A 27,486-nucleotide genomic window follows, 5' to 3' on the forward strand; every position below is an offset into this window, starting at 1 on the left:
TTCATTTATGCCTTCAAGTCAGTCTCTGAACAGGCGTTATTCAGTCTGATTTGAATCTTATACTTAGTAAAGAGTGAGTATAAGGTATTGTATTCTGTTGTAATGCAAACAGAAATTATAATAGGAAGGAGTCCTGCAGAGAACTATTAAAATGCCATGAAATTCATGAAAACTGTCTTTTGAAGGCTTGTGAGGAACTAGTTTCTTTTCATCTATATGGTCACAAGTCAATAATAGAAATTTTAAAGTCTGTAATTTTGTAGATAAGTGAAAGTAAGATAGATTTACTACCAAAAAATATTTAAAAAATTAATTTGGCAAAAGAAATATACATCTCATTGATTTCAGCTGATGACTGTGGTGTAAATGTATTCACAGTATATAGAACTCATAGTACCAGTTATTAAAGACTGAAACTGGTGAGGTCTGCACTACAAAGAAAACACATACTTAACTGTACATACAAATTAGTTTTAAATTTCTCTATAATAAAACCTGCTAAGTGTGCAGCAATAATTTCAGACTTCACTGTTTTGCTCGATATTATCTAACTTGAAATTCTTCTACAACATGGGTTCTCTCGACCCTCAAATTAATTAGTTTGATCTCTACTTTTATTTTTAATCTTTCCTAAACCTTCTGGTAGCAGCAAATTGCTTGTGGAGAGCACAGAATTGAATAAAACAGCTGGACTAAACTAATGTGTTGGAGGGAGGAAAAAACCTTTGCAATTTATTAATGTATTCAAAAGACTGTTACAAACTTTACAATTTAATTATTGGAAGATTATAGAACTGCTTCACTGCTTCTGTACTGTGTTAAATAAACTGTACGTGCAAGGAGTAATAAATGAAATTGTTAATTTCAGTGCGTCCCTAGGGAATAGTAAGAGGGCGAGTTTACATTATTTAGAGCTCCAAATGGATTTGAGTTTATATACAGTAATAAATCTTAACTACATTGTTAATTAACCCTGCCTCAAGCCCCTTTTTGCCTTAGGAGTTGAAAGACACAGTGTCTGTTAGGATAACTCACCATCCATGTTCTTAAAGATGCTTAGGACTGGGAGAATTTGCCGATAATAGGGCACCAAGGCCTCCCCCACCCCTTCAGCTGACACCACCAGGTGCTGGATGACTTTCAGTGTGGTGCAGAGGACCTGTCGGTTACGAAGATTCAGAGCATCTGTGACGCAAAAAGAACAACAGACAGAAAGCAGAATTAATTTCTAAAATGTAGAGGGAGGGGGAGGAGTCCTCTAATGGACAAATTTAATTAAACTATACTCTGTTGGGAATTGTAAGTGGGCCTTTATTAGCCCAGCTTAGAAAGATCCCAAAGATGGATTGCAGTCCTGATGTTATAAAACACTGCCTTGTCTGATTGTTATTTGTTCCCACAATTTGTGCTGACTCTTCAGTAACCCAAAGAATGCAGCTCATTATTCCCTCACACAGCCTGTATAATACTGGCGTGGTCCAAACAAATGAAAAATAAATGTTCAGTAAGTACCACTTGGGCCAATGGAACTATACAACTGCAAGACAACCTGCAAAGGTTGACAACAGATGCATTCTAGTGCAACAATTGGTGTTTGTATGTTTGTGCTCATTTATTTCATGATAATTTTATTCATTCAACTGACAATTCCTACTATTCTGAGAATCACTACAATGAAACAAATGTTTATAGAAAAAAAACCCCACAAACAAACCTTGTAGGCTTTTTTCAAAAGAAAAACATTCCAGGGGAAAAAAAAAAGGTTTTGTCCAGCCTACTTAGATGTTTCTCTTAGCTTTCAGTGTCATGCTTCTAATCTTATGACATTATGACATTTCATAAAAACCTGACCTCTTGTTTCTTCTCTTTTAATTTTACTAAAAGCAAATACTTTGCATTCTCACTTGTAATTAAAAATGAGTCATGCTTGAAATACGTATATTTTTCTTCCTTGCAAAATCTATTTATAAAAGTATATCTGAAATTATGCAGCTGGATAAATTAGTCAGTGGTTGTCAAATTTGATATGGTTTTGTATATCAATCTAATACTCCAGTGTTCTGCCTGGTTACATAGATTTCTACATCATTGCATTGGGACAGAACTGAAAAAGATCTCATATTCATTACTATGTTTTATAAACACAGAAATATATAAATATGGGATCTAAGACACCATAACAAAGTAAAATCATTTAGAAAAAATTGTAGCAAAGAACACAATAAAATTTGAAGAGGAGTTATTAGTAACTTCTTCAAGAACTGCCTCTTCAAATGGAGGTATTAGGATCGAAGACGTCTCTACTTGTTGCAGAGGTGTTGGAGCTAGATGATTTTTAAAGGTCGCTTGCAACCCAAACCATTCTATGGTTCTACAATTCTATGATTCAGTATTTCCTGTGCTGAGCTTTACCAGTGCACAGGAATGTCATTTCAGTGGGGAATGAAGCAATATTTTCACAAAGAAGCAATGTCAATTTTTCTATCTCTTCAAGGAAATACATCGTATCCCATCTGCTTCTGCTGCTTATCCCATGCCTGCTGAATGTTAAAAATTAGAGCTAAATCTCCAAACCAAGGGCAGGGCAGATTGGTTCTGTGAATGGACAGAGACAATTCTCAGAAAAACAACTAGTTAATAATGTCCCTTCATGCCTCTTGGCATGGTTGTGAACATCATACTGAGCCTACTGCTGGAAAACAGAAAGCCCAAGATATAAAGGTACTATTACACCTCATACAAGCTAAAGGAGTACTGCTAAATGAAAATACAGACTGAATTTCATATCTATTATTTTTTACAATAGTCCCTGCTATAGTCACCAGGCTGCACTTAATTTCATATTGTCTCTGAGCATAATAATATGTGGACAGGAAGCCCAGCAATGCAGTATGCTCACATTAAGTTCCAGCAAAGAGGCTGGCTATTTCAAATTATTCTTTTGTGGATAGATGATCTAAGGCTGCTTTAGTGAAGAGAGACACCCAGATACAATTTTAAAGATTGGGTCCAAGTGTCTGGTAGGAAAATACTCCTACCAGAGTATTTTAGAGAGAAATTACTCATTTTCATTACTCATTTTCATGAAAGAGTGGTTGGAAGAGGAAGTTTTGGGCTTCCAACGTATAGATTTATTCCCTATTAACTTGTCACACACATAAATAATAGCTAAATTATAGGGAAATTGTCACTAACAGTGTTAATTCTCAGTACAATAGTTATGTCATGCATACAAGCATGAGTTTTTATACTGAATTTTATTATTACAAATTAGCAAAATTAATTATTCATACACACACAATTAATTAACGGATAAAAAAAAATTATCATTGACAGAAATTGCTGCTTCCTAATTTGTAACAAATTGTACCCACTCCCAGAAATTGTACTTCTGGACTATAGAAGCTGTCCCAGACTATGAGGAACCTTATTTCCAGGCATGTCATGTCATGTAGAGTATGTCATGTAAGTGGAAATGGCTAGGAAGAACTTTCGGATGGATCCCATCTGATGCCATAGACTTGTCTCCGTCCAAGTGGAGCAGCAAGTACCAGCCCATTTCTCCCTGGATTGTGGGGGCTTCATTCTGCTCCCCATCCCTATCTCCAGTTCAGGGGTATTCAGGGTATTCTGAGAATAACTGGTTTTACAACTCAAGGTGGAGGCAAAGAATGCATTAAGTACCTCAGCCTTTTCCTCATCCTTTTTCATTATGCTTCCCCCTACAACCAGTAAAAGATTGGAGATAGATTCTCCTTAGCCCTCTTTTGCTTCTGATATAGTTATAGAAACATTTTTATTATATTTTATGGCAGTAGCCTGATTAAGTTTTACTTAAGCTTTGGGAGTTCTAATTTTCTCCCTGCAAAACCTTATAACAACCTTCTAGTCTTCCTGAGTTGCCTGCCTTTTCTTCCAATGGTCATAGACTCTTTTTTATCCCCTGAATTCCAGACAAGTGTCTCTGTTCAGTTAGGCCCATCTGCTGGCTCATTTTTCAGCACATGGGGACAGTTTTCTCCTGAACCTGTAAGACTTTCTCCTTGAAGAACATCCAGCCTTCCTGGACCCCACTGCCCTTCAGGACTGCCTCCCAAGGCAAACATGCTCCTGAGCAGGCCAATGTCTGCCCTCTCCAAGTCCAAGGCAGCAGTTCTGCTGACCTGTCTCCTTACTTTGATAATTGAAAAGTCTGTCTTTACATGAACACTGTGCCCAAGATGGCCTTCAGTCATCACATCACCCACATGGATCTCCATCCCCCACCACTACCGAAACATGACTGAAGGGCTTCTCTGGCACTGTCCCTCGAAGAGTAACATGCTGCACCCAGGCTTATCCCTAATGAGCCCTGTTTGATCCCTTTCCCCCTTCAAATCTAATTTAAAGCTCTTTCAATGAACCCTGCTAACTCCTGTGCAAAGATCCTTTTCCTTTTCTGACACAGGTACCAGTAGGCCTCGTGTCATTTAAACCAATCCATGATCCAAAATCTCCAAATCCTGCCAGTGACACCAGCCTCAGAGCCAGATACTGATCTGCTGGCTCTTCCTACTTCTTTCCTCATCATTCTATGCCATCAGAAGGGTAGAGGACAGAACTACTTCCACTCCTGATCTCTTAACCAGTTGTCCCACAGCCTTGAAATTTTGGTTGTCCTCAGACATCTTGTTTGGACTTCATCACTGCATGCCTAAAAAGTAAATAATGGGTAATAATCTGAGGGCCATCCGAGGGGAGGAAGCTTTCTCTTCACATCTTTAATCCCTGTGGACCCCAGGGAGGCATCAGACTTTTCCAAGAAGTGGGTCCAGTCTGCATATTGAGCCTTCTGTTAGCTACTGATGGCACCGTCCCATTAAAATGACCAGTTGACTCTTATTTTATGAAAGCAGTTTTGATGCAGGGAAAAGGTTAACTTAACATTTGTGACATCTTCATGCTAGATGAACCATTATGCTTGCTGCTGTTTGGTACCACTTGCAGAGTCTTGTATCTATTGTATTAGGGCACCTGGGAAGCTGGAGCAGTCCCAGAGGAGATGTGCTTGTGGTGCCAGCAAAGGAACTTGTCACCATTGCCCCCTGTCCCTTGAGTCATTCCATTTTCCCAGGTGGAGGAAGGACAGGGAACCTGTGTGTCTGCCTGTGTCTTCTCAGAGAAGACAGGGTACAATATCAGTAATCTTTCTCACTCTCCTCAGCCTACCCACCTCCTCCTGGAGCTCTGTCACTAAGCTAAGGAGTTCCTCTGCCTGGGTGCACCTCCCACAGCTGTGCTCACTGCTGCCTGGTACTGGTATAAAAGAAGGGCACACACTGCAGCCTGCAGAGGTATGGCTGCAGATTGATGTGCTAGAATCAAACAGACTTTGATTTGAGCCTCACTCCCTTCAAATTGCAGAAATCAAAATTGTGTGTTAGGAAAACACTTGTAAATATCAAAAGATCATTATAACTACAGAACTGTTGTTATTCTTCTTAAATATTTGGACTGTGCCATGCATAGAAGTCAACCAGCTCCTGGCTTGATTATATTAAGCAGTTTATAAATATTCAATTAGAGGCAGTCCCTGCCCCAAAGATACACCACTTTCAAATATCTGTTTATCTTTTAAAAATCTGATAATTGTTATCTGTGTATTACCATCACTACAGAACATTCTCCCACAAGAATAAAAGGACGAAAATATTACTGCAGTATACAAAAAAAGTGCATTCCAGTACCCTGGAAAATATAAGTGCTATCCAGAGGTTAACAGAAATTGAAGGAAGTACTAGGATCCTTACACAGGCATAAAGCAGAATATTTAGAAATCTTGGTACACTACAGCTACACAGCCCAAATGAAGGAAAGATGTATAATATCCAAAGTATTCCAATTCAGAAAACATTCTGGACTGTCGTCTGTTGACCTAGAAGTCTGCTGTAAGACATGGAGCCTCACAATAACAGCAAAGTGCACAACTGGTTTACTTCTCAGTTAAAGCTACCTTTCTGCTCCCTAAAGGGTTTTGAGAGGACTTTCCTCTCTCATTGGTACATATTCCTCTTTGGTCATTTAGACTACCGTAACATTCTCTTAAGCAGTAAAAAACTCCAACCCATTAAATTGACTCTGTTACTTGGTAGTTTTGATGTTTTCTACTTTAATGGTACCAACTGGAAGATTTTGCTTCTGATTTAGGATACTCCAAATCTTCCAGCTTAAATAATTGCTCAGTTGAATATATAATGAAGTATTTTTTATTCAAACATATGTTATTTTGTATTGCTATAGCTTTTCCAAACAAATATTTTCTGAAGTTCATTATAACTTCCTTAAAAAAAAGAAAATTTTACCATGACCTTATGCAGCTTAATTTCTGATTTAAAAGCTCAGTATCTTAGTTTGTTCTGTTTCTACCATTCAAAGCCAAAATAAGAGGTAATTATGAAATTTGAAAGCATATTTAAAACACCATAGTGCTCTTTATTAAAGCAATGAGACCTTATAAGATAACCAATTCATTGACTTCAGTGAATGTTAGTTCACTGTGTTTTTAATTTCAGATATATTTTATTGGCAATTTGTGTAAATTGATGTAAATTTAGTGGTTTTTTTGTTAATTTCCATTAAGAGCAGAAACTTCCCTTAAGATAGATGCCACTTGGTTGCTTATCCATTTAGCTAGATGTTTACATATAAAGAAATAGAAATTATTATTTTAAAACATTCAAGTCTTTTTCTTGAGGAACACCTCTAAAATCTCAAAGAAAAGACCCAGAAGTTACATCAGTTGATATTTTTTATTTTTATGTGGCAGTTTGGAAAATCATATCTCCATCCCAGATGTTGTCTATAACAGAAGCCACAGCTCTCATCTGATAGATGAGATTGATAGATTCTATAAGCCAGGAAACATGACAGCACTTCTCACAATACACAGTGGATCTTTTTCATGACACAATGTCTGCTCCACAGAAGAGATCCAATCAGAACATTCTCTCCCAGACAGCACATTGATATCCTGAGCTTTATAGAATCAAATCCCTTTTCCTAAACTTCTGTCTCTTCTCTACATACTAACTTTAAATTTTGGTCATTATACTAAAAGTTATGTTGATAATTTAATTCTCTTCAACTACTTTTTCAAATATACCTGTGAACCTATCCTTAGAATCATTTTCTATTTAGGTCTCACCAGCAAACATTAAAACCAATTTATTTTTCCTTCATATTTCTCACTCAATTGGCAAATGAGGCAACAGTTTTAGAAAACTCTTTGCCTGAAGTAGAACAAGATACATAGAATAGGTATCCTGTGAGGTAACAAGCACTCAGGATAAAAATGCTTGACTGTTGCGATCTACTTAATCTTGTTGATGAGGGGCTTCTTTTAAATTCACAGACTCAGTGTTCTTAAAATGCAGTTGATTAATGTGATACATACTTCTCTAACAAACTTTCGTTCAAAGTCTTCAAAACCCATAAAACTTAACTACTTGTACTTATATGATAGTATTATGCCAAACTTACAGAACACTAATGAAGACTGTTACAAAACACAGTGTTTCAATCAAGAGTGAATAAAAACCAGAGTAAGAACATTGTGTTCTGTACTTTTTAGAAGTCCGGTAAGAGCCTGATCCAAATAACAATACAGAGGCCCAAAAATTTCTTTCTGTACAACTGAAAGAGTGATGTGTTATAGTGGAATGATAGAAAGGAGAAACAGGGGGTAAGCATGAAAACCTTATGCCAATTTTGTCATCAAAGACTTTTTTTTGTAAAGTCAAAGTCTAAGGCACAGAAAAGGCTCAGATCCATAAGTGAAACATCGATGCTTGCAAGAAACATCATCTAGCAGAATATGGAAGAGAAAGTCAGTGGCTTTTTTCAGCTTTAGCTGTGCTTCCAGTTGTAGCATTTTACTAGATCAGCTCCTTTAAAGCTTGAATTCTATTAACATTTGTGAGCTCAGTTTAATTATATAGTATAAAGAATACTTAGAAGAGAGTCAAAAAAACCTGCTCATTGACTATGCTAGTCTACAGTTTCTATCCATTCCTAGATGTTCCTTCCTCTGTGCTAAGATACTAAAAGTGCACTGAGTACCCATCCTCCTGATAAAAACAGGTCTGAAATGTGATGCCATTTACAAAAAAGATCTGTGGAATCAAAGTAGTACTGGCATCTGTACTGCAAAACTTAATATAGCATTCTAAATATGCTCTAGATCCTTGAAGAAGAAGAATGCGGACAAGCAAAACCTGATAATAGTGTCCTTAGACTTTCAAAAGTTTTTTGATACGGTCCCTCACTGAGCCACCACGGTTTCCATAGAAATAAACAATGACTTAGAGAGACTTAGAGAAACTGAGGACAACAATAAATGATCACAGAGAAGGAGTATCACTAGTAGGGCCTTGCAAGAATCCATGATGAAGTTCATGTTTTTCACTAATCCATAGGTGATTTGGAAGAGCTTTTACTGATGATAACGAAAATTTTGATGATATCAAGTTATTCCAGACGCTAAAGACAAGGACTGACTCTGAAGAACGGTAAAAGGACTTTATAGTACAGAACATCTGGGTGATAAAGTTGCACATGAAATTCATTACCAATAAATGCTAAATATTAATACATTTATAAATTCAGTAAAGAATAGCTCTAACTCCAGCTTTAAAAGTCAGAGATGTTAATTGCAGATTTCACTTTTCAAACAGGGATGAGATCTTTATTGAATAAGAAACAGTTTCTCCTCACAGACAAGAGTAAAGAGGAGTAATAAAGGATCCATTTCCTATATCATTTGAAAATACCTGAAATGACCAGTTTTGAGCAGAAGAATCTAACATAAACCTAATTGCAATTACTTGTACTGCTTGATGAAACCTGCAGGGGAAATGCTTCAGTATTTGAACATCAGGACAATTAAAAAAAATCAGAGACCTTTGCTTTCTTTAAAAGCATTTAAAGTCTATAAAAGCACACTTGTTTACTTTTATATTTTGGTCTGTGATCTTAATAAACAGAACTGGTTCTCAAGAGTAACAGTTAGCCAGGAGGAAAATTACAATTACATTAGAGTTTTAACTTACTTTCTGTAGGTGATAGAAATCAACTTACATGATTTGCAGAAAGAAAATGACAACAGACCAGGAAACTATGTTTATTCTATAAAAATATTGCAGTATTTTGTGAAAGGAAGTATTTGACAGTTATTAAATACTCCTAAATACAGTGAAGATATGTGAGAAATATAACTGTATTTAGAACAACTGCTAGCAACACATTCTTTACATATCTAAATGCAAAGTGACACTGATTTGCCATTAAATGAGAATTAACTATACTGTAGTCCAAGACAACATTTTTTATGCAAATAGAATGAACAATAAAAAACCAGAAATCAGGTGTAAACAGAATGTGAGCAATAAGAAAACAGAAATCAGTTTAATTTGGAAATTTATTAAACATTAAAAACGACTTGTAGGTAGCACTGAGGGAGGAATGTTCTATTCAGTTCTCTAGATCTGACTCACAAAATCCCTCAGTTTCCTTAATGAAATATTTTTAACAAAGTTTAAGGTGTTCCTGATTTACTGTATCACAGAAGTTATGTTTAACAGCATGGTAAAAGCCTCAAAAAGGAAAACTTCAGTGTTCGTTAGGATGGAGATTATTCTTTTTGAACTCAATCAGAAGAACTGGTCTGCTGACTGGAACTGTGTAGAAACAATACTTTCTTTGAAGTTAGAAGTGCAAAGATGTGAGCTTTTCTGGCTTTTAGGTCTTAATTCAGATTGCCTACACATCTGTTTTAGGATTCACAGCACAGAATAGAAAAGATTCTGGCAAGTGGGTGATCCAAGACATTTAAGTGTTTAATTTCACATTATTATCTTCATTAGCAAAGCTAGATGAAGATCTTCCTATTGATCATTTCTACTGATTCACACCAATGTCTGTGCTATGCTGTACTGTTTCTTCATTTGTGGCAATGCATTTATAAATTAGACCATTGAAATCATCTGACGTTAAAAGTAATGCCACTCTAAAAATGTTTTATATTTATTTTAGAGTTGGGCTCCTTGGCTTTTTTCTTTTTTTAACACATCTAGATGATGTATCTAGAGCGTATCACCAAGTTGCTCCACAAACAATGCGTTAGCAAAGGTCACAGTGTGGGAGCTGGAACAGTTGGTGACTTTATGTGTGCAGGGGTTGAAAACTCCTAAACATTGTCAGCAAAACAAATGTGAATGGCAGCATGCTCACTGCCTCTGAAAGGAGAGGAGGTGCTTCCATACACTGTGTTGCATGACCCTGATGTTACTCATAGAAATAATAGGTGCAGAAACTTCTGGCTCCCTCAGCCTTTATGTCTGCATGTGTATTTCCTGCAGAGAACACTGGGGAACCCTGAAGTCAGGAATCTGAGAGTTGCAGAAGACTAATGAAAGCAAGCAAAAGGACTTACAGCTTTTCTGATCCATTTGCTATAGGAAATGTAAAATTAAAAGTAATAATTTTCCCCCAAAATGAACATTTTATCTTAAAATTTACTAACATTTGCAATAATCTTCATGTCATGTTCAGGCTGTCATGTCTTACAGCTTAATTAGCAACTTTTCAAAAATTTACATCATATAAATACAATTTATGGATTTTTCTCCCACATCTTCACCTACTTTTTATTGGAATAATGAGCTGAGGAACAACAGGAAGAATCTTGTTTCCACCATGCTCCAGCATGTCATGGACTCCTTGACGTGCAAAAAACTCATATGGAAATTCCGTTTCACAAAGCCCATCGAAGAACAAAGGAAGAAAGTAATGATAGTCCAGATTTTCAATCTCTACCTGAAAATACAAAATAAACAGATAAATGCAATTTTTCAGTATTAATACAATGTGATCAGGCCAACAGATAATTCATGCCACCTATACAGGCATGTTTAGTAAATAATAATTCATTTTTTATCACTGCAGAATATATTGAATCCTAAATATGGTTTATGACAAGATATTAAAATACAGAAATATTAGATCTAAAGAAGAGAATGGAAGTTAATACACTCCCATATATTTTCACTTTTTGATAAGTCAGTACCAGATTCTTATATTCTTGCTTACACACGTTATTTTGCAAGTTACTCATAGGAATCAAACCATTCATTTTAAGAACACTTGGCCTCTTTCAACAAAATTTTATATATCTTCACTTGGACTCTCAAAACAACAAATAAAAGAATCCTGTAAGCAACAAATATCCATCACAGCACAAATATTAGTACTTGTACATAATTCCCTAATTTGTTGAATATTGACCTAGTTTATTTCCTATTAATTTCAAGAGCAGAATTATAAGGAAATTCCATGGTTCCCTACTGTGAAGAAAATCTAGAGACAATACATACCTATTTTAAATAGGAATTTCCTTCCAATCCTAAAATATAAAGTATGCTAATCTTAACAAGCTATGGAGGGATTTTGCACTCTAGTTTTCTTCCCTTTTCCATCTTTTACTCATTAGGACTCTACCACAGACACTCAGGCTAGCCAGGGACAATCAGAAGTTTGTTTATGGCCTGTCAAAACTCTGAATACAGCTGAGAAGTGACTCAACAGCAGTGCATTTTCTCTGAAAAGAATATGATCCTCCAAATCACTTGGAGACCAATCCATCTCTTTAAGAATGCACTTCCACCTTTAAAACACTGCTTAGCTGCTATCCAGTTTTTCCAGTGAGATTTGGTAGTATCCAGGTAAGATTCTTCACACCTAACAAGCTTTGTCACATAGGCCAAACTGAAGCTCCAAATATCCTAGACAAAATTTGCCAGGTTAAGCAATAAAACACCCCACCCACTGATTTCAGAACAGGAATCACAGTCTCACTTCAACCGTGGAACTCCAAACTAAAGCAGCCAAGAACAGAACTGTACAATTCTTTTGTAAATCCCACAGTCAGGAAATAGCACATAAATTCTCTGTTTGAGGCCATGGTTAATTTTTCTCCTCTTGACTCTGAGTAGATCTGAATCCTGATCTTGCACACCTTAGCTATTGACTTCAATCTTTCATGTTGAAACAGATCAATCCATGCAAATCAAAATTAACTGGAACTGATACTTGAAAGCAAGTATTATGCACTTGCTGTGAGCACCTCGCTATTGGCAGACATAGTGCCAATGACATACCAACACAGCCTCACATGCACTGATTAATCTCTTACAGGAGATTAAAAGGTCAATTGCATAATACCTATCCAGCTATGTGGATGAAATCAAGTCCCAATAGCGGATCATGCAGGAGAAGGAACAAAGGAAACTCACATACCTTGTTTCTTCAACATCATATATTGTTTGCTTCTCTGTAATTTTTTTATTATTAGCTTTTTGCTTCACAAAAAAAAAAAAAAAAAAAAAAAAAAAAAAAAAAAAAAAAAAAAAAAAAAAAATATTGGATGCCTTTATCAGAGGCCTTTATAGTCAGTATGAACCCAGGGAAATGGCATCAAGCTGTTCCAGAAAATTTCATCACAGAAAGGGTTGTAAAGCATAGAACAGACTTTCCAAGGAAGTGGTGGAGTTGCCAACCATGGAAATGTTCAAAATGTGTGGCTATGGCACTTAAGGACATGGTTGAGTGGTGAACATGGTGATGGTGCTGGGTTGACATCTGGACTTTATGGTCTTTTCCAATCTTAATGATTCTATGATTATATAATTCTATGAATATGCCAGGACCCATTTGCGAGAAATTTCAAAAATAACAAAATAATTAAGTAACAAAAATAAAATAAATATTATGATTATTAATATGTAAAACAAGAATTAAAATACATTTAAATTCCTAAATATATGAGGTTTGTATTTCTTGAGGACATTCAGCACAATACTATCAATACTCATTAAATGAGGAAAGAGATCTGCTCTGAAAGTCACAAGAAAGTTGTACCACGTAATAAGGGACCAGGAGGTTAAAAATTCATTGACAAAAAAGCAGGACCAAGAAGAAGCAATTTTTAAATATTCTCTATCAATAAGAAAATAAAACTTCCTTTAATATTTCTTTTCAATGTTTAATTTGTAATCTATAATGTTTTGTTATTAAATGTTTTAGTTCTAGAAAATCAAAACCTGTAACAGCAACTTGTGTCTGGCAAAAGCTTCAGATGTTAAAGAGTGAGATACAATTAGTAATATGTCAGGGGTTTATTTTTGTTTTGCTTTTTTGGGTTTCTTGGGGTTTTTTGTGTGGTTTTTTTGGGTTGTGGTTTTTTGTTTTTTTTTTTTTTTTTTGGGGGGGGGTTTTTTGTATGGTTGGGTGGTTTTTTTTGTTTTGTTTTGTTTTGTTTTGTTTTGTTTTGTTTTGTTTTGTTTTATTAGGAGGTGTTTTACAAGGCAAAACTCCTTACCACTCTGTCTTACTGAGATGGGGTTTAGAATGAATTCCTCATACGAGTATTTGACAACTTTTTCAAAATTACGAAGTATTTCCAAAGTGAAAAATATCCTTGATACACATCCAGGTTAGGTTGCTGAATCAGAATTTGCATCTATTTTGCTCCAAACACCCATATGTCTCATTTCTTTTCTCCCACTCTTCATTAATACCTCCCATAACTATAACTTCCAGTTATCTTTCCTCTCAAAGATTTGGTATTTCTGATACTCTATGCAATTTTTTTCCAGCTTTCTTTTCCATGCTTGAAATATGCGTTTTCTGTTTCAGATATGAAGAAAGCTTCTGTATTCAGAAGCTTGTCCATGTTTTTCAGCAAAAACAAGTAGTCAATAAAAGATATTATCCTTATCTATCAGCTCTGTGTTATGGTTGCACGTTATATATACAAAGGAATGATATATCAACTCTAAGGTAAATATGATTTCAGGATTTAAAAACAACTCTGATTTTTACACACAGCACAAAAGATTTATTAAGAGAACTCTTTTACAAAGTAGACATATGACAAACTGTAGATGATAAAGTATTTGTGTGTACTCCTCAATTAGTTCCAAACCCCTAAGCGGTTGGCAACTAGCATGGCTCTGAAAATGATTTTGATTTCTAACTTATTTCTTGAAGTGTCAGCTGTCCAAGCACACAGACAATTTTTACTTAGTTTTTTTTTGCTCTATAATAACTCCCACAATATGGAAGCCAGAAATATTTTGTCTTACATTCCATGGTGTGAAACCCTTCACTTCTGTGTTTACTATTTAGCTTTTAAAAGTGGCTATTGTACAGCTGTTCAGGGAAAAATGTGATTTTTCTGTTTACACCTATAAAATCCTTTTGTTTTTTATATCGGCCCACAAAAAATGCTGATTAATGCTCAAATTCTTGGCAAAACTTGTCCACATCTGATAATAATGCTGTAGCTATGGATTTTAAGAAAAAATCTTAGGAAATCTTAATCATTTTAAGAAGAAATCTCACAATAATTATTATGAACTTCTGTACTAGTGGTTTGTAAATTTTGCAGACATAGCCTCTGAATTTTCAGTAAATAGGCACTAATAAAAATTAATATATAATATATGATCAAATAAGAAAAGCAACCATGGAATGAGGAAAATCTTCTGTTTCATGAAACTTCCAGGCTCCTTATATGTTCTAAAAGCTCCCTAGGTTAAAAACAGTTAATAAGTGTTGCTTTTCGTTACATAATGTAAGATGGGAGGAAACTAATTGCAGTATCACAGTCAATTTGCCCGGGATAGAATCTATTCCTATGAAGCAGCCCACAGTGAGTGGCAGATCTGCTGAGACAAAGAAAAATCCCATAAAGATTCTAGATTGACAATAGAAAAATACGATTTGTGGCTAATCTGCCTGATACATAAAGAAAACAAACTATTTGAGAGAACTTAAAGTAGAGAAGAACTTTGACAAAAATGGTATCATTTGCCTTCCTTAAAGAATTTTATTTAAAATAATCTAGTAAGCTAAAGACAAACCTGAGTTTCAGAAAGTAGTGTTTAAGCCACATAATTTAATTTTCCATCTCATTTCACACAAGTGATTACATAATACCATGTCTTTGATCTGGTTATCCAAAAACTGGATTTGATCTCCCAGAAACATTATATCTAATTGTGTATGTACTCGTTTAATGTCTTTGACCAAGGCATTAAAATTAAGTAAAGAAACTCTGGAATTGTTAGGTTGGTAAGAACAAACAGCAGTTTTTGTAAGGCTTGTAAAGATTTAGTAAGGATTCTTTGGTAAAATACCAGTTTCTCTTCAGATTTACTTTCCTGCCTGTTTTTAGGTTAATGGAAAGAGAAAAACAGAAACATTTTTGATCAGTCTGTTTTTAACTTCCTTTCCACTTTTTCTTCCAAGATTTCTTTCAACCTTTCTTTTTTTTCTTCCAGTATCCTGTACAAATAGTCAAGATGAGACTTGTGCATTTCACAGTTTCAGGTTTCTTGCTTTTAATATATTTGATGCATAATGGCATATTAGCTTTAATCTTCCCTTTGGAGCAATTAATGCTCACCAGTACTTCCCAGACTTGCCTAGATAGATGTTTCAATATGGTAAAATTTTGCTTATGGTTCAAAACACAATTCTGCTGTTGCATTTAGTCCCTACAAATTTTCTAGCAAGAAAATATTCTTTTTAGTCTGCTGTATTTCACCTTCCAATAGATTCATACAACAAAGACTTTCTACTGAAAGAGGTTTAATCTAAGTTATTGCCTGTGTCTTATCAAAACAAACAAAGACAGTTGTGCCTATATTTTCCATTCTGCAATGAAATGCTAAAATACTTTTCTTAAAAATAGTGGAGGATTATCAGACTTGAAGAGAAACAGATAATGGCAAGGAATGTAACAAATCATTTAACTCAGTCAAACTGTGTTTAGAGCCTCTTTAACATATTCTGTAGATATTTCATTTCCCACAAGAAGTTAAACAAGAAAAGAAAATATTTGCCTCCTATGGAAAAATTAAGAGAAGCAACAATAAAAAATGTCATTGGAGTGTTACTATACTGGTTATCTGAATTTGGCTTTGAAATAACTCCCTGTGTAAAAATAAAACCCCAAACCTAAAACCCTAAAAAATACAGAAATGTTAATACATAATAATTTTGAGCTTCCTCTATTTTCTACTATCTATCTCCATGTTAGTTACAAAAGTAACAGTAACTTGGAGAGACAAACACCATCCCTCCAAATGTCTTCCCCTTCCTCCTTCTTCTCCTGATTTTGTATACTTAGCACGATGCTGTTCAGTCTGGAATATTCTTTTGGTCAGTTGGGGTCACCTGTCCTGGCTGTGTCTCCTCCCAACCTGCCCTGCACCCCCAACTCCCTCACCAGTGTGACAGAACGAAAAGCAGAAAAGGCCTTGGCTCTGTGTGAGCCCTGCTCAGCAATAACAAAAACATCTCTGTGATATCAACCCTGTGCTCATCACAAATCCAAAATACAGACCCACACCAGCCACTGTGAAGTTAATTAACTCTACTTCAGCTGAAACCAGCATGATATGATAACCAAAACATTTTCTTTTCAGTTGCCACAGCTGAAGGTGACAATCTAATCTTACTGGGGTTATTGAGGTGAGGAAAATTAATAGCCCACATAAAGGTCATATTATTTCCTGAATAACTAGAGAATCAATAGAGGATCACTAGAGGACTGGCTCAGAAATGAAGGCAAGGAGAAGGAAGATACAAATTTGTGTAAAATCTTCTCCAGCCTGAAATCTCTTCCTAGAAACGTAACTTAAGAATTGATTTTTATTAAAGAAATGTGAATCTCTAAGTCTGTGAGCCATGCCAGAAGATAATCTAGGACATTTCTTGAGGAGGGGATTTTAATTCTGCATTTTCATAAACCTTTTTAATTGTACTGCTGGGATTTAAGTTTTTAAAATATAGACCTCACTGACAGTACAGAGCAGGCAACTCTTGCCAAATATAGAGGGTCCGTGTTATCACCAAGGAAAAAACAGGGTGACAATAAACCCTTGGATTATGGGATATAGGCCTTAAAGTATGATATACAATACTGAAGTGACAGATTAACAGCAAGGACTTCTGCTACAGTATAGGAGTTCATCAGTGTGACATAGAAATAGTGTGACAGGAAATAGATTTGAGCCAACTAATTAATCCTTATGAGCTACCAATATGTTGCAGCTATGAAAAGGCTAGATATTATTTAAAATGTATGAGCTATTTCAAGTACAGATAGGAAAGCATTAAGGCTACTACAAAAGGCAGTCATGAGAGTTCACCTGTCATTATAATCAATTTACCCTAATATAAAATATATAGAATTTATTCTCATTGATTCCTCATTGGAAATGACAGGGACAAACTGATATATAAGAATACACCAAACTGAAAAGGAAATTAAGTGCCAACTTGTTCTTAATTTGGATTCTGATCACATTAGGTTATCTGAGTCAACTGATTTCTAAAAATGCATATAAAACACACTATTCTTTCAATACAGCAAATAATTGTAGACTACACTTCAAGGATTCCTTTGTTTTAATTGATGGGAAGCATTATAAAGAGAAGATGAAGCACGCTGAGAAAAGGGCTCTGTAAACGTGACTCTGACAAATGTGGAACATACCTGAGAATTGTTCGCGTGAAGCAAACAATGGAGCACACGATAACCTCAGTGGCAGACAAAAGTATTTCTGCTACTTCGGAATGTATGCTTATCTAGTTTCATCCCTCTTGCTCTTCAAAGGCTTGCTGACACATTTTCAGACACTCAGTTGTTCTTCTTTATGCGATTTATTAATATGTTTTCTGAGTTTCACAAGCACAATAATGTAAAACTTTAGATTAAGAGAAAGCAGCATTATTTCTCTGCACTTTGTTAACAATCTCTCATGTTTGCAATTGTCTAATATGAGCGTTACATGACATATAAAGATAAATTGCATATTTCAAAGCCACGTGGTATTTTATGTATTACATACACCTGGCTCTGAGAGGTGAAATGGAATTAGTGACTCCACTGGGGTCTATAGCCTGGTGGTATAAGTTCCACCCTCAGTTGCAACATCTAAGAACCTCCCCAGATTCACTCAGGCACTAGCAAGAAGCAGAGGAAAAGCTCTGGTGCTTTACTACAGAACACAGAGGATTATCATTGCAAAGAAGAAATGCTCAGTTTTGCAGGCACTTTATCAGATACCAGTGGAGAACTCTTCTCTGAAAGGGAAAGCGAAGATGATAAACTGTCCCAGGCAAGAGGAGAAGGTGAGGTAGAGCCCAGTCTCCAAGGCTGAGTTTGAAGGCAGAAGGACCACATGGAGCTGGTTGCAACACCCTCCTACTACCTTCTGAGGAAGATATACTGATCTTCATTTATTTACTTCATGAACTATGATGTTCATTTTAAACATCATCATCAGAAGAATGAACCAGTTTTTTCATCTCCACAAAACACATACAATGCAGTACGTCAGTAAGTAACTAATTTAAAATTGTCCTTTTGGAAATAAATATTCTTTTGCTCCAAGAAGGTTTGCTACCATTTTAATTGTACGAAGCCTAACACTTCATGTTATTTTTAAAGAATGGTGAAGGTAAATCATAAGAATCTCAACTGATTGTATCCCATTAGAACTGGTGGCCAAATTATTTGGTTTATTTTTTGATGTTCTTTTCCTTTCTTTTTGCCAATTTTTCAAGCATAGTTGCTTGTCAAATTTAATTTAAATTATTTGATTTTAATAAAAGTAACACAAAGCACAAAAGCTAAAGAAGAGCACTGTGACAAAAGCACATGTAAAAAGTGTCTGTGGGAAAAGTTAAATACAACTCTGAAGATTTATTTTGTTTTATAAAATAGCATAAAATACCACAAAACCTTCTACAATGTAATACACAACTAGAATTTTCCATCCATCCAATTTTTGTCATGTTTGACATATAAATGTAATGACAACCTGGCAGTTTTACGGTGTTGGAAATTGTGGAAACGTATATCATTAAGCATTATAATTTGCATTTTCACACATAATTTAAAAACCCCAGAAATTACAAAACCAAATTCGAATAGTGATTTTTCTACATTAAGAGCATTTTATGATATGGTTCCTATTAGCTTCTGACTCTTGATATTTATCTCATGCATGAAAGTTACACTCCTGCACAAGAAAGAGCAATGTCTGACTATTTCCACATAACCATCCAGAATCCAGAAAGATACTGTAACACAGTGGGACAATTGCCATGAATGCTGTATATCTAGGCCAGGAACTCTTGCATTTTACCAACTAAGAAGTTACACAGCCAAATCTTCCTCAAGCAACTTGGAGAAAGCAGGACCACAATATGTCATTCTTCAATAACTTCAGGACTAATACAGAGCAAAACCAAAATGTTCTCACTGCCTCAAAGTGTGCTTGAGAAAGAGCATGCCCCAAGAGCAGTTTTGGAGCAGATGACTGTCTTGAGGAGATGAGGTCAACCACCAGAAATCCTCTGTCCCATGGCTTTCAAGAGTTCTGCGAGATGGCTCTGAAGTTACTTCATATTTTTCAGTCATAACCTAGTGGAATAAAATACCTGAGACAATGTGCTAGCAACACAGAAAAGTCCCCAAAGGTAAACTGTAGACAGGTGAATCAAACAGTGATTGAATCAATTGCAGATATTGACAGAACCCAGAGATGGAAGGGAATACTGCACCATCTGCTGGCTGACACCAAACACTGAGAAGGTGCTCTCTCTATTTCAAGAGCAAACAATGAAACAAAACAGGCAGGATATTACTGAAAATATCAAGGTCAGATTTTGGAACAAACCGTCTGTGTTACCATAGAAAAGTTAAAACCCTCCCCTTAAGAAAATCCATGTTATTTCAAGGAAGTCAAAATTCAAGACTAGCAGATAATTTTCAGAACTCATAAGCAACAGCACGACTAACAGATGTTTGCATGAACTGTATCTACGCTTAAAACCAAAACAGGGTGTGAGTCATTCTCTGAGCCCGATGCTCAGTAGAGAAGAGATGATTTTGGTACAGCTAAATTCTTTGATTCTTTGTACAAGAAAGGATAGCTGACTTTAAATGATATACTGTAAACAGCCTTGGAAGTTGCTTATCCTGAATCATGGATGAGCATTATCTCGGCAAACAAGCACTAGACAGAATCATAGCAGGGGCTGTGCTATCTGTGTACTTAAACGGTGCTGCGTCAATGCTCAAGGCCACCCTGTGATATGAACAACCCTGTTACTTTTCTGGGATACATGTGGATGTTGGCATGACATACACAAACTCAGATGGAATGAAGAGCAGAAATACATTTGAAAAAATAATTCAATAGAAGTTGCCTTGCATAACTTTTTAATACTGTATTAAATATATCAAAGCATGCATGAGGAAAATTTTAGGTGCAGATGCATCAATCAAGACTATTAAGGAAGTTCAGTTGATTAGACAGTATTACATTCAGAAAGCTAAAAAAACCCCTTAGCTTTGAGAAGAGATTAGAGTGGCTTTTGGCATCTGACATGGATGTCTATGAAACGAGACACCTGAACACAACTGTTACATTGATGGTGTCACTGAAAATGGCATTTAACAGTTGGAAAGAAGTCTTCAGCTAATACATCCATATGACCTTTGCTGCTTTTCTTTTTTTTTTTAATAATATGCTGTGAGCAAAGTCAACAGAAACTTAAATATTGTAAGTATTCATTCGTTTCTTTGTGGCATATTCATAATACCTGTGATAATTTATCAAGCTATAGTAATTTGGATTTCTGTGCACACTGCCATACAAGCCCATACAGAAGTTTTCTTCATATATTGGATACAATTTTAGTGTTATGATAATTGAGAACACTCATAGTGATCAGGTAATTCAAATGATCTTTCTCAATTTCTCAATACCCATGAAAAATCTACTTAGATATACAAATACAGCATTTCAAGTGGCCCAAATTACTTCAGACATTGAATTTAGATCTCCTTCCTGAGGTAGTTCTGTAGTGTGGTAAACCCAAAGATCATTTGCCTAAGTTCAAGTGAAATTTCTTATAGTAAAATTTGTTTTCTGACTTAGCAAATCTAAGTTGGTAAAGGATTATTTTCTACTGAGAACCATGACTAGCAAACCTGCTTTAAATATCAGAACATAGGTTTTTTCCCTTTGGCATAACATATTTTAAATATTTCTTTTGCTTCAATGCTAAATTTATGTTGAAAATTCATGTGTACTGTAATGCTAAAAAATGTGTCATTTTAGATAATTTCTTGTTTACAGAATACATATTACTGAGAGTCTAGATAAATTTAAAAAAGAAAAAATAAAGCATTGTAGTAGTGCATTTTTCTACTTTGAAAGTGGTCTTTAATTCTAGAAATAACAAAGAAAAAATTTCAAATTATTTTCCCAAGATCCCAGGATTCTTCTTACATTTTGAGATCTACTTTGCAGGCATCTCTACAGCCTTCACAGAAACCTGCAAAATACTCCTTCTAAAATACATGTACTTAATATCTGAACATACTGCAGATATTGTGACAGTGGCTGCCAATATAAAATCCTACCTCTAACACACATGAACTGACAATAATATGCTGAAAATATATATATAAATATAAAATAAAAATATTTGGAACTTACATAGCAAACTTAAAAAATGTTCCTAATCAACTCCTTTCAAAACCAGAAGCCATTAAGAAATCAGCTATATTTTGTGATTTTAGCTCATAATTAGATTTCTCCCCATTTAAAAAAATGAGTATCATGTTTACTAAGGTTTTTTAGTATGGTATTCACCTGCCACAGCAGTGCTTTAAATTTTAACCATCCAGAATATTGACTCAAGAACTTTTATTCAGTCTAGATGAAACTCTTCTGAAAATTATGGGCAAGGACAAACTACCACAGAAGCTCAGATAAATAACAACTGTAGACTACGGCAATGATAGTTCTGGATGATTTTTATTTTCTTTCAAGGTAATAAAAAGTGTAAACCAAAGACAAATTTGTGGAAAGTAAACTGAATTTTTATAAAATAACTATCAGTTAAATAAAGTAAAATAAATAACAGCAAAATGGTTGCTAGCACAGGGTTTGAATATCTCTGCAAGCCTCATGAATTACATTATATAAAATACAGTATCACATAGGACAGTATGTCAGAGTATATTTCACAGGATCATTGCCCAATTTTTTGTCTTTTCAGTTTATCAGTGAAAGATGAACTGTGCCTTTCTGTGTGTTGCAGTCTGCACTTTAAATGAACAGATTTTTATAATAACAGTCTTTCTCTAGATGAAACAAGATCAGGTCATCGAATTGGGAAAATGTCCTTAAAAAAACCCACACTGATGAGGTCATCACATATCATGTTTTATGTGTCTCTAAGTTATGGTGTTAATATGTGTCCTAGGTATGTATCTTTGTAAGTTTACTTCATAAATTATTTTTGACTGATACTGCTAAGAATTTTATGTTTAAGAGAGTTTCTAAGATCAGAAGGAATGCTCTTCTGTTTTGACATTGGCCAAAAGAACAAATGGCAAAAAGTTATGCACAAAAAACTTGAGAAATTATGCCTATACCTGCATGCTTTTTTCCCAATGCTCTGTTGGCCATAGCTATATTCATTCACAGTTAAATAGCACATATAAGTAAGTAATGTCAGTAAGTTGAACATAAAAGTTAAATGGACTAAAACTATTGTCAAATATAAAGGAAAGATTGCAAGTTTAAAAAATAATTGGTTTCCAGGTCATATGAAATATATCTGCATAACAGGGGCAGAAAGGAAGTTAATGCAGGCAAAAACAAGCCACTGTATTTGGGTTGCTTTACATTGTTTTGTGTTTAAGTCTTATATTGGACTACTTTGCTATGACAGCACTCATAGCTGATTTATGGTTGATATGGTTGTATGACCAATTAATAGTCAGGTTCTCAGTTCTAAATTCCTATGCGTTTCTTGTTGGTTAATAGGGCTGTAGAGTTTGGGGTAACCCTATCAATGCAACCATTCCTGAACATTCTCTAAAGGTAAAACTAATTTTGGACAGCGGAGACCAACAATGAAGGTCTGCTCATTACCCATTACTGGAAATAAAGTTGATTTTTCTCAAATAGAAATATCCAGAAGTCATTAAATCCTAACAATGTAAATTCTGCATATCCATGTAAGTAAATGGAGGGTGTGCTTTTTTTTTTTTTTTTTTTTTTTTTTTTTTTTTTTTTTAAGTAATCTTCAAAATAACATTAGTGATGATGGTAAAAGCCCCTCACTACCAAGGCAGGATCATTGAAAGCAGTAGAAAGTCTCACTGCTACATTACAGATTATAATGAACAGATAAAATCTCAGAAGTGAATAGCCAAAGTTAGGAAAGAAATTCAAATTTATTTTGAATATTGGGATATCCTAGATAAGATACAGGATACAGGAACTGAATGTGAAAGTTGAACTTCTGGAAAGTTAAACTTCTAAAAAACAGATCAGAATGCAAGATAACTTGTTGATAGAGTTGTTCTAAATGTGGGCACTGCTAGCACCATCAGATGTAGAAGCTTAACATACTAGTTTTATGAATCTTAAGCTACATTCTGAATGAAATGCAGCACAGTAATACTGGGAAGAAATGTGTTAAAAATCTTATTTAGAGAAATAATTCAAAGGCATTACATAGTACAAATCTATTACTACTATAAAAAGACTTCACTGATTCAATAGGGATCTCAATTTGTAGAAAACTAAATATACAATGGTCATCCAATGAAGAAATGCCTTGTGCTTTTTCTTCCACAGACCTATTTTCTTAGCAATTACTGTATCATGATGTGTTTACTATGCAGTATGGTGTCATCTTAGCACTCTTACTAGGAATTCTGCACTTCAGAGAAAAAAAAGAAAAAGAATAATAGAGAGGCTACCATGGACTGAGTGCCAAATCAGTAGCATTTGGGCTTTAATCACTCAAGTTATTCCATTGTCTCCTTAGGTACCAAAATAGTGCTATGTAAAGAAAAAAAAAAGAAAAAAAAAAAAAGAAAAAAAAAAAAAAAAAAAAAAAAAAAAAAGCAAATTTTGATCTATTTTATCACTGATAATGCTAATATTTACAATATGTATTTCATTTAAAAGTAATTGAAGTTTTGCATAGCTGTCCAATTCTCATATTGTTGTAGTGATACTTCAGTAATTTCATTTGCTGTTTGGAAGATGCAGTGAAATACATGGGTGTGTCAGTGATTTTTCTACACTAAACTCTCTCTGGACTAAGCTGAGACATTTTCCCAAATCAGTACATTAGCACTGTTTGTATTGTCTCAGCATTGGGACAGGAAATTAACCTTGCTGTCTAGCAAGCTAAAACTAAATGCTTGTCACTACTGTTTTTCCACAGATTTTCACTTTTCGAAGTATGTTTTATTTGTCAGCGAAGGCTTACTTGTCATCCTACTTCAATAAGCTTTCAGGCAGCTTTTAAGCTCAGTTAGGATTGAAATGTGCTATAAAGAATAATATAAACATATACTTTATGCAATATAAGATAAACCCAAAAAGAGAAATAATAAAAAAGAAGGAAATTGGAATCTGCTAGAGATTCATATTAATAACTATCAAAAGGGCTGTGGAATGTAAATTTGAAAACAGGGTGCACACATATTGCTGGAACATTATGCAAAATCTATCACAATATACTTTTTCTATTATTTTGCATACCATCATTAAGTATCAGTTATGCCTAACAATACCTTAAAAGGCAGACAATTCATCAAACTTCCTCAGGAATCCAAGAAGGTTTTAAGTGGGCTTAATCAATTTTTTCAAAGAGCAACAAATATTTTTGTTACTTAAATAATCCAAATTATATTTGACAGACCATTCAGTAGCTGCTGCTGCACTTGCAGCTTTGTCCCTACACTATGAAATTCAGAAGATCAATTAAACTTTATGACAGCTTCCTCTAATCACACCAGACAAGCATTCAAGATGAATATTCTCATAGAACAAAGAACACTAAAAATAATTAAACATGTTGAGATTTAAGTGAACATAATCAACTTTCAGACTTAATACTCTGTTAAGACTGATGGGTTTGTTTTTATCTGCTGTGGTATTATCATTATAACAAAAGATGTCTTTTTGACAATATCCAAAGAGACCAAAATAAGATCTTTAATGTTTAGATACCAACAGTTTCCAGCGTAAAAACATCCTATTCCATTTTATTAACTAAAATTACCTCATATATAAAGTCTGGAATTTAAATGGAGAATTAAGGATATGATGTTGGGCCAATTCTGTACAGGAACCAGAGAGCAAAGTTGTGATTTGTGTTCTTTTTATATAACTAAGCCACTAGTTTAAGCCTCATGTCATTGACAAATTCAGTTAATGTTCCTAGTTCATCATCTCAAGTAAAGAGAGCTTGACTTTGAAGTCAAAGGATGGTAAGTATTAACCTCTCATTTCAGAGAATGAATTAACATTATAAAACTAAAAGCCGTGTTTCTATTTCAGATTGAGGTAGAATGGTTAGGGAGTTTGGCACACACCGTAACCGCCAAGGACTGGTCTTTGTCCACAAGTCCTGTAGGGAGGAAGGAGACAATGGAAAAAATGGAAAAAGATAAAGTGATAACAGCTACCAGGTTTAAAAAATAAAGAAATATAAATCTGCCATTGTAAGTCAGAGCACCAAGCTATGTCAAATCTCATAATGGCTGACACTGATACTTCAGAAGGCCAAAAAAAGCCTGATAAAAACCTGGTTCTCTCTCACACAGATGAAGGAAGCTTATAAACTGATGAGTTTATCATTCAAATAGTGAAAATTTCATTTAATCAACACCTAAAGGTCTGATTCTTGAGATGAGTAATTTCTTAGCCTCAGTGGTTTCCCATAAGGATACTTTTACCGCATGAGGATTTCTTATGCATTGTATTATTATCATTTGACATTTTCTTAATTTCATACTTCTAAGCATTGTAGTTTTCCTCATCACTATATTTTGTATTTTGTTTGCTAATGGAATATGCTCTCAAATAAAACTTCAAGAGTGATACTTTGGGCCTGTGACAGTAATACCCAATCCTTTAACTCCTTATCTCCAGCCAAATATAAGTTCTAAGGCCCCATCCAGTGACCACGATGTGACTTAAACTGCATGTGAACAAGAATAGTTTCCACCTCCTCAGCACTAGGATAATTCCTAGCTATGTCCAGATTCCATGCAAGGGAGTAAGTATGAGAGCATGTAACCATTTCCTCTCTCAACCTCTGTCCTCTTTATGAGGAAAAGGCACCTAAACAGGGAGACTGGAAAGCATTCCCTGTAAAGCCAGGCACCTCAGTGTCCCATACATTGTGGCAAGCATCTACTTCATAGGTCAGAAATAAACTAAGATTGTATCATCCTACTCATGACAGTTTGGTTCAGTGACCAGTGAAGTCTGTGGAAATGCCAGCTGATTGGTCAGAAGCCAAATTCTCAGTTTATTCCAAAGGCTTGTTAGTCACACTAAATTTTAAGTAATGGATTATTGCCACCTATTACCAAACTGACGAAATATCAATTTTACAAGGATTTCCTACCATAGTATAAAATACTCTCCAGATGGCTGAGACCACTGATGTGAACAAAGTGGAGCAAACCTCTAATTTGTTGAAGAAGAAAGTTTCACATCCTCAGCCCTACAACCTGCTGGAAATAGTTTAATGTCTCTTAATAAAATTCTTCTGAAAATATTAGCATGCAAACAGTGAATGTGACAATCATATTATGATATTAACACATTCAAACATCTGAAACTAGAATGCCTGAAATTATTCTGAAAATCTGAACAGTTTTACTGTACAATGTGATCCCAATACCAAATGAACAACTTTTTGCAGTCAAAATATTCTATATCACAGTTACAATGACAAATCCAAAAAGGCTTTAAAAATCAAGAAAAAACCCTGCATATATATACATATCCACATGCTGTTTCCTTCACTTGCTATTATGTTCAATAGTTTTAATTTTTTTTTAACTACAGTGAAATTAAAGATGAGGTAACAGGTTGGCTCAAGCTCTAGAAAACTCTCATTTGTATGGTATTTCTTACTGACAAACTGTATGATCTCTGTGGAATTAAAATTTTTGTGACCATCATGCTGGGCAGAGTATGCTTTATGATTGTGTGCAAATGAGGCAGGCCAGGTTTCGAAGGAGCATAAAAACTCTGGGGTATACATTCTATGCACAAAGCTTCTTCTATAGAGAAAGCTTGAAATTAGGCTTTTAGTCAGAGTGAAGACTAAAAAAAACAGGTGTCATGAGTTGAAGCTCTTTCCCATCCTGGGATTCCCCTAGTATTTAGGAAACCAGGACTTCATATTTTCATGTAAATAAAAAAATTGCATTAAAACATGAACTTCATTAACACTTTTTCCTCCAAGCTAGAAACATGTGCAAAACCTTTAAGTCCAGTTAATTGCTTTGGTCAAACCCATAACAAACAAGTA

General features: G+C 34.9%; 1 protein-coding gene across 6 annotated transcripts in view; it reads right to left on the reverse strand.

The window, feature by feature from the left end:
• The window catches only part of PACRG (parkin coregulated), a 246,235-nt gene that overhangs the window by 126,228 nt on the left and 92,521 nt on the right, over positions 1-27,486 (reverse strand). For 5 of the 6 annotated variants that reach the window (XM_063390628.1, XM_063390629.1, XM_063390630.1 and 2 more), the window contains exons 4-5: positions 10,680-10,851; positions 1,036-1,185 (exon numbers count right to left, since the gene is read on the reverse strand). In XM_063390628.1, the coding sequence (XP_063246698.1) occupies positions 1,036-1,185; positions 10,680-10,851 (322 nt within the window). The remainder of the gene's footprint in view (positions 1-1,035; positions 1,186-10,679; positions 10,852-27,486) is intronic. The other variant, XM_063390633.1, reaches the window with a different exon arrangement.

The sequence above is a fragment of the Prinia subflava genome, chromosome 2 (assembly GCF_021018805.1).
Source record: "Prinia subflava isolate CZ2003 ecotype Zambia chromosome 2, Cam_Psub_1.2, whole genome shotgun sequence".
Taxonomy (NCBI): domain Eukaryota; kingdom Metazoa; phylum Chordata; class Aves; order Passeriformes; family Cisticolidae; genus Prinia; species Prinia subflava.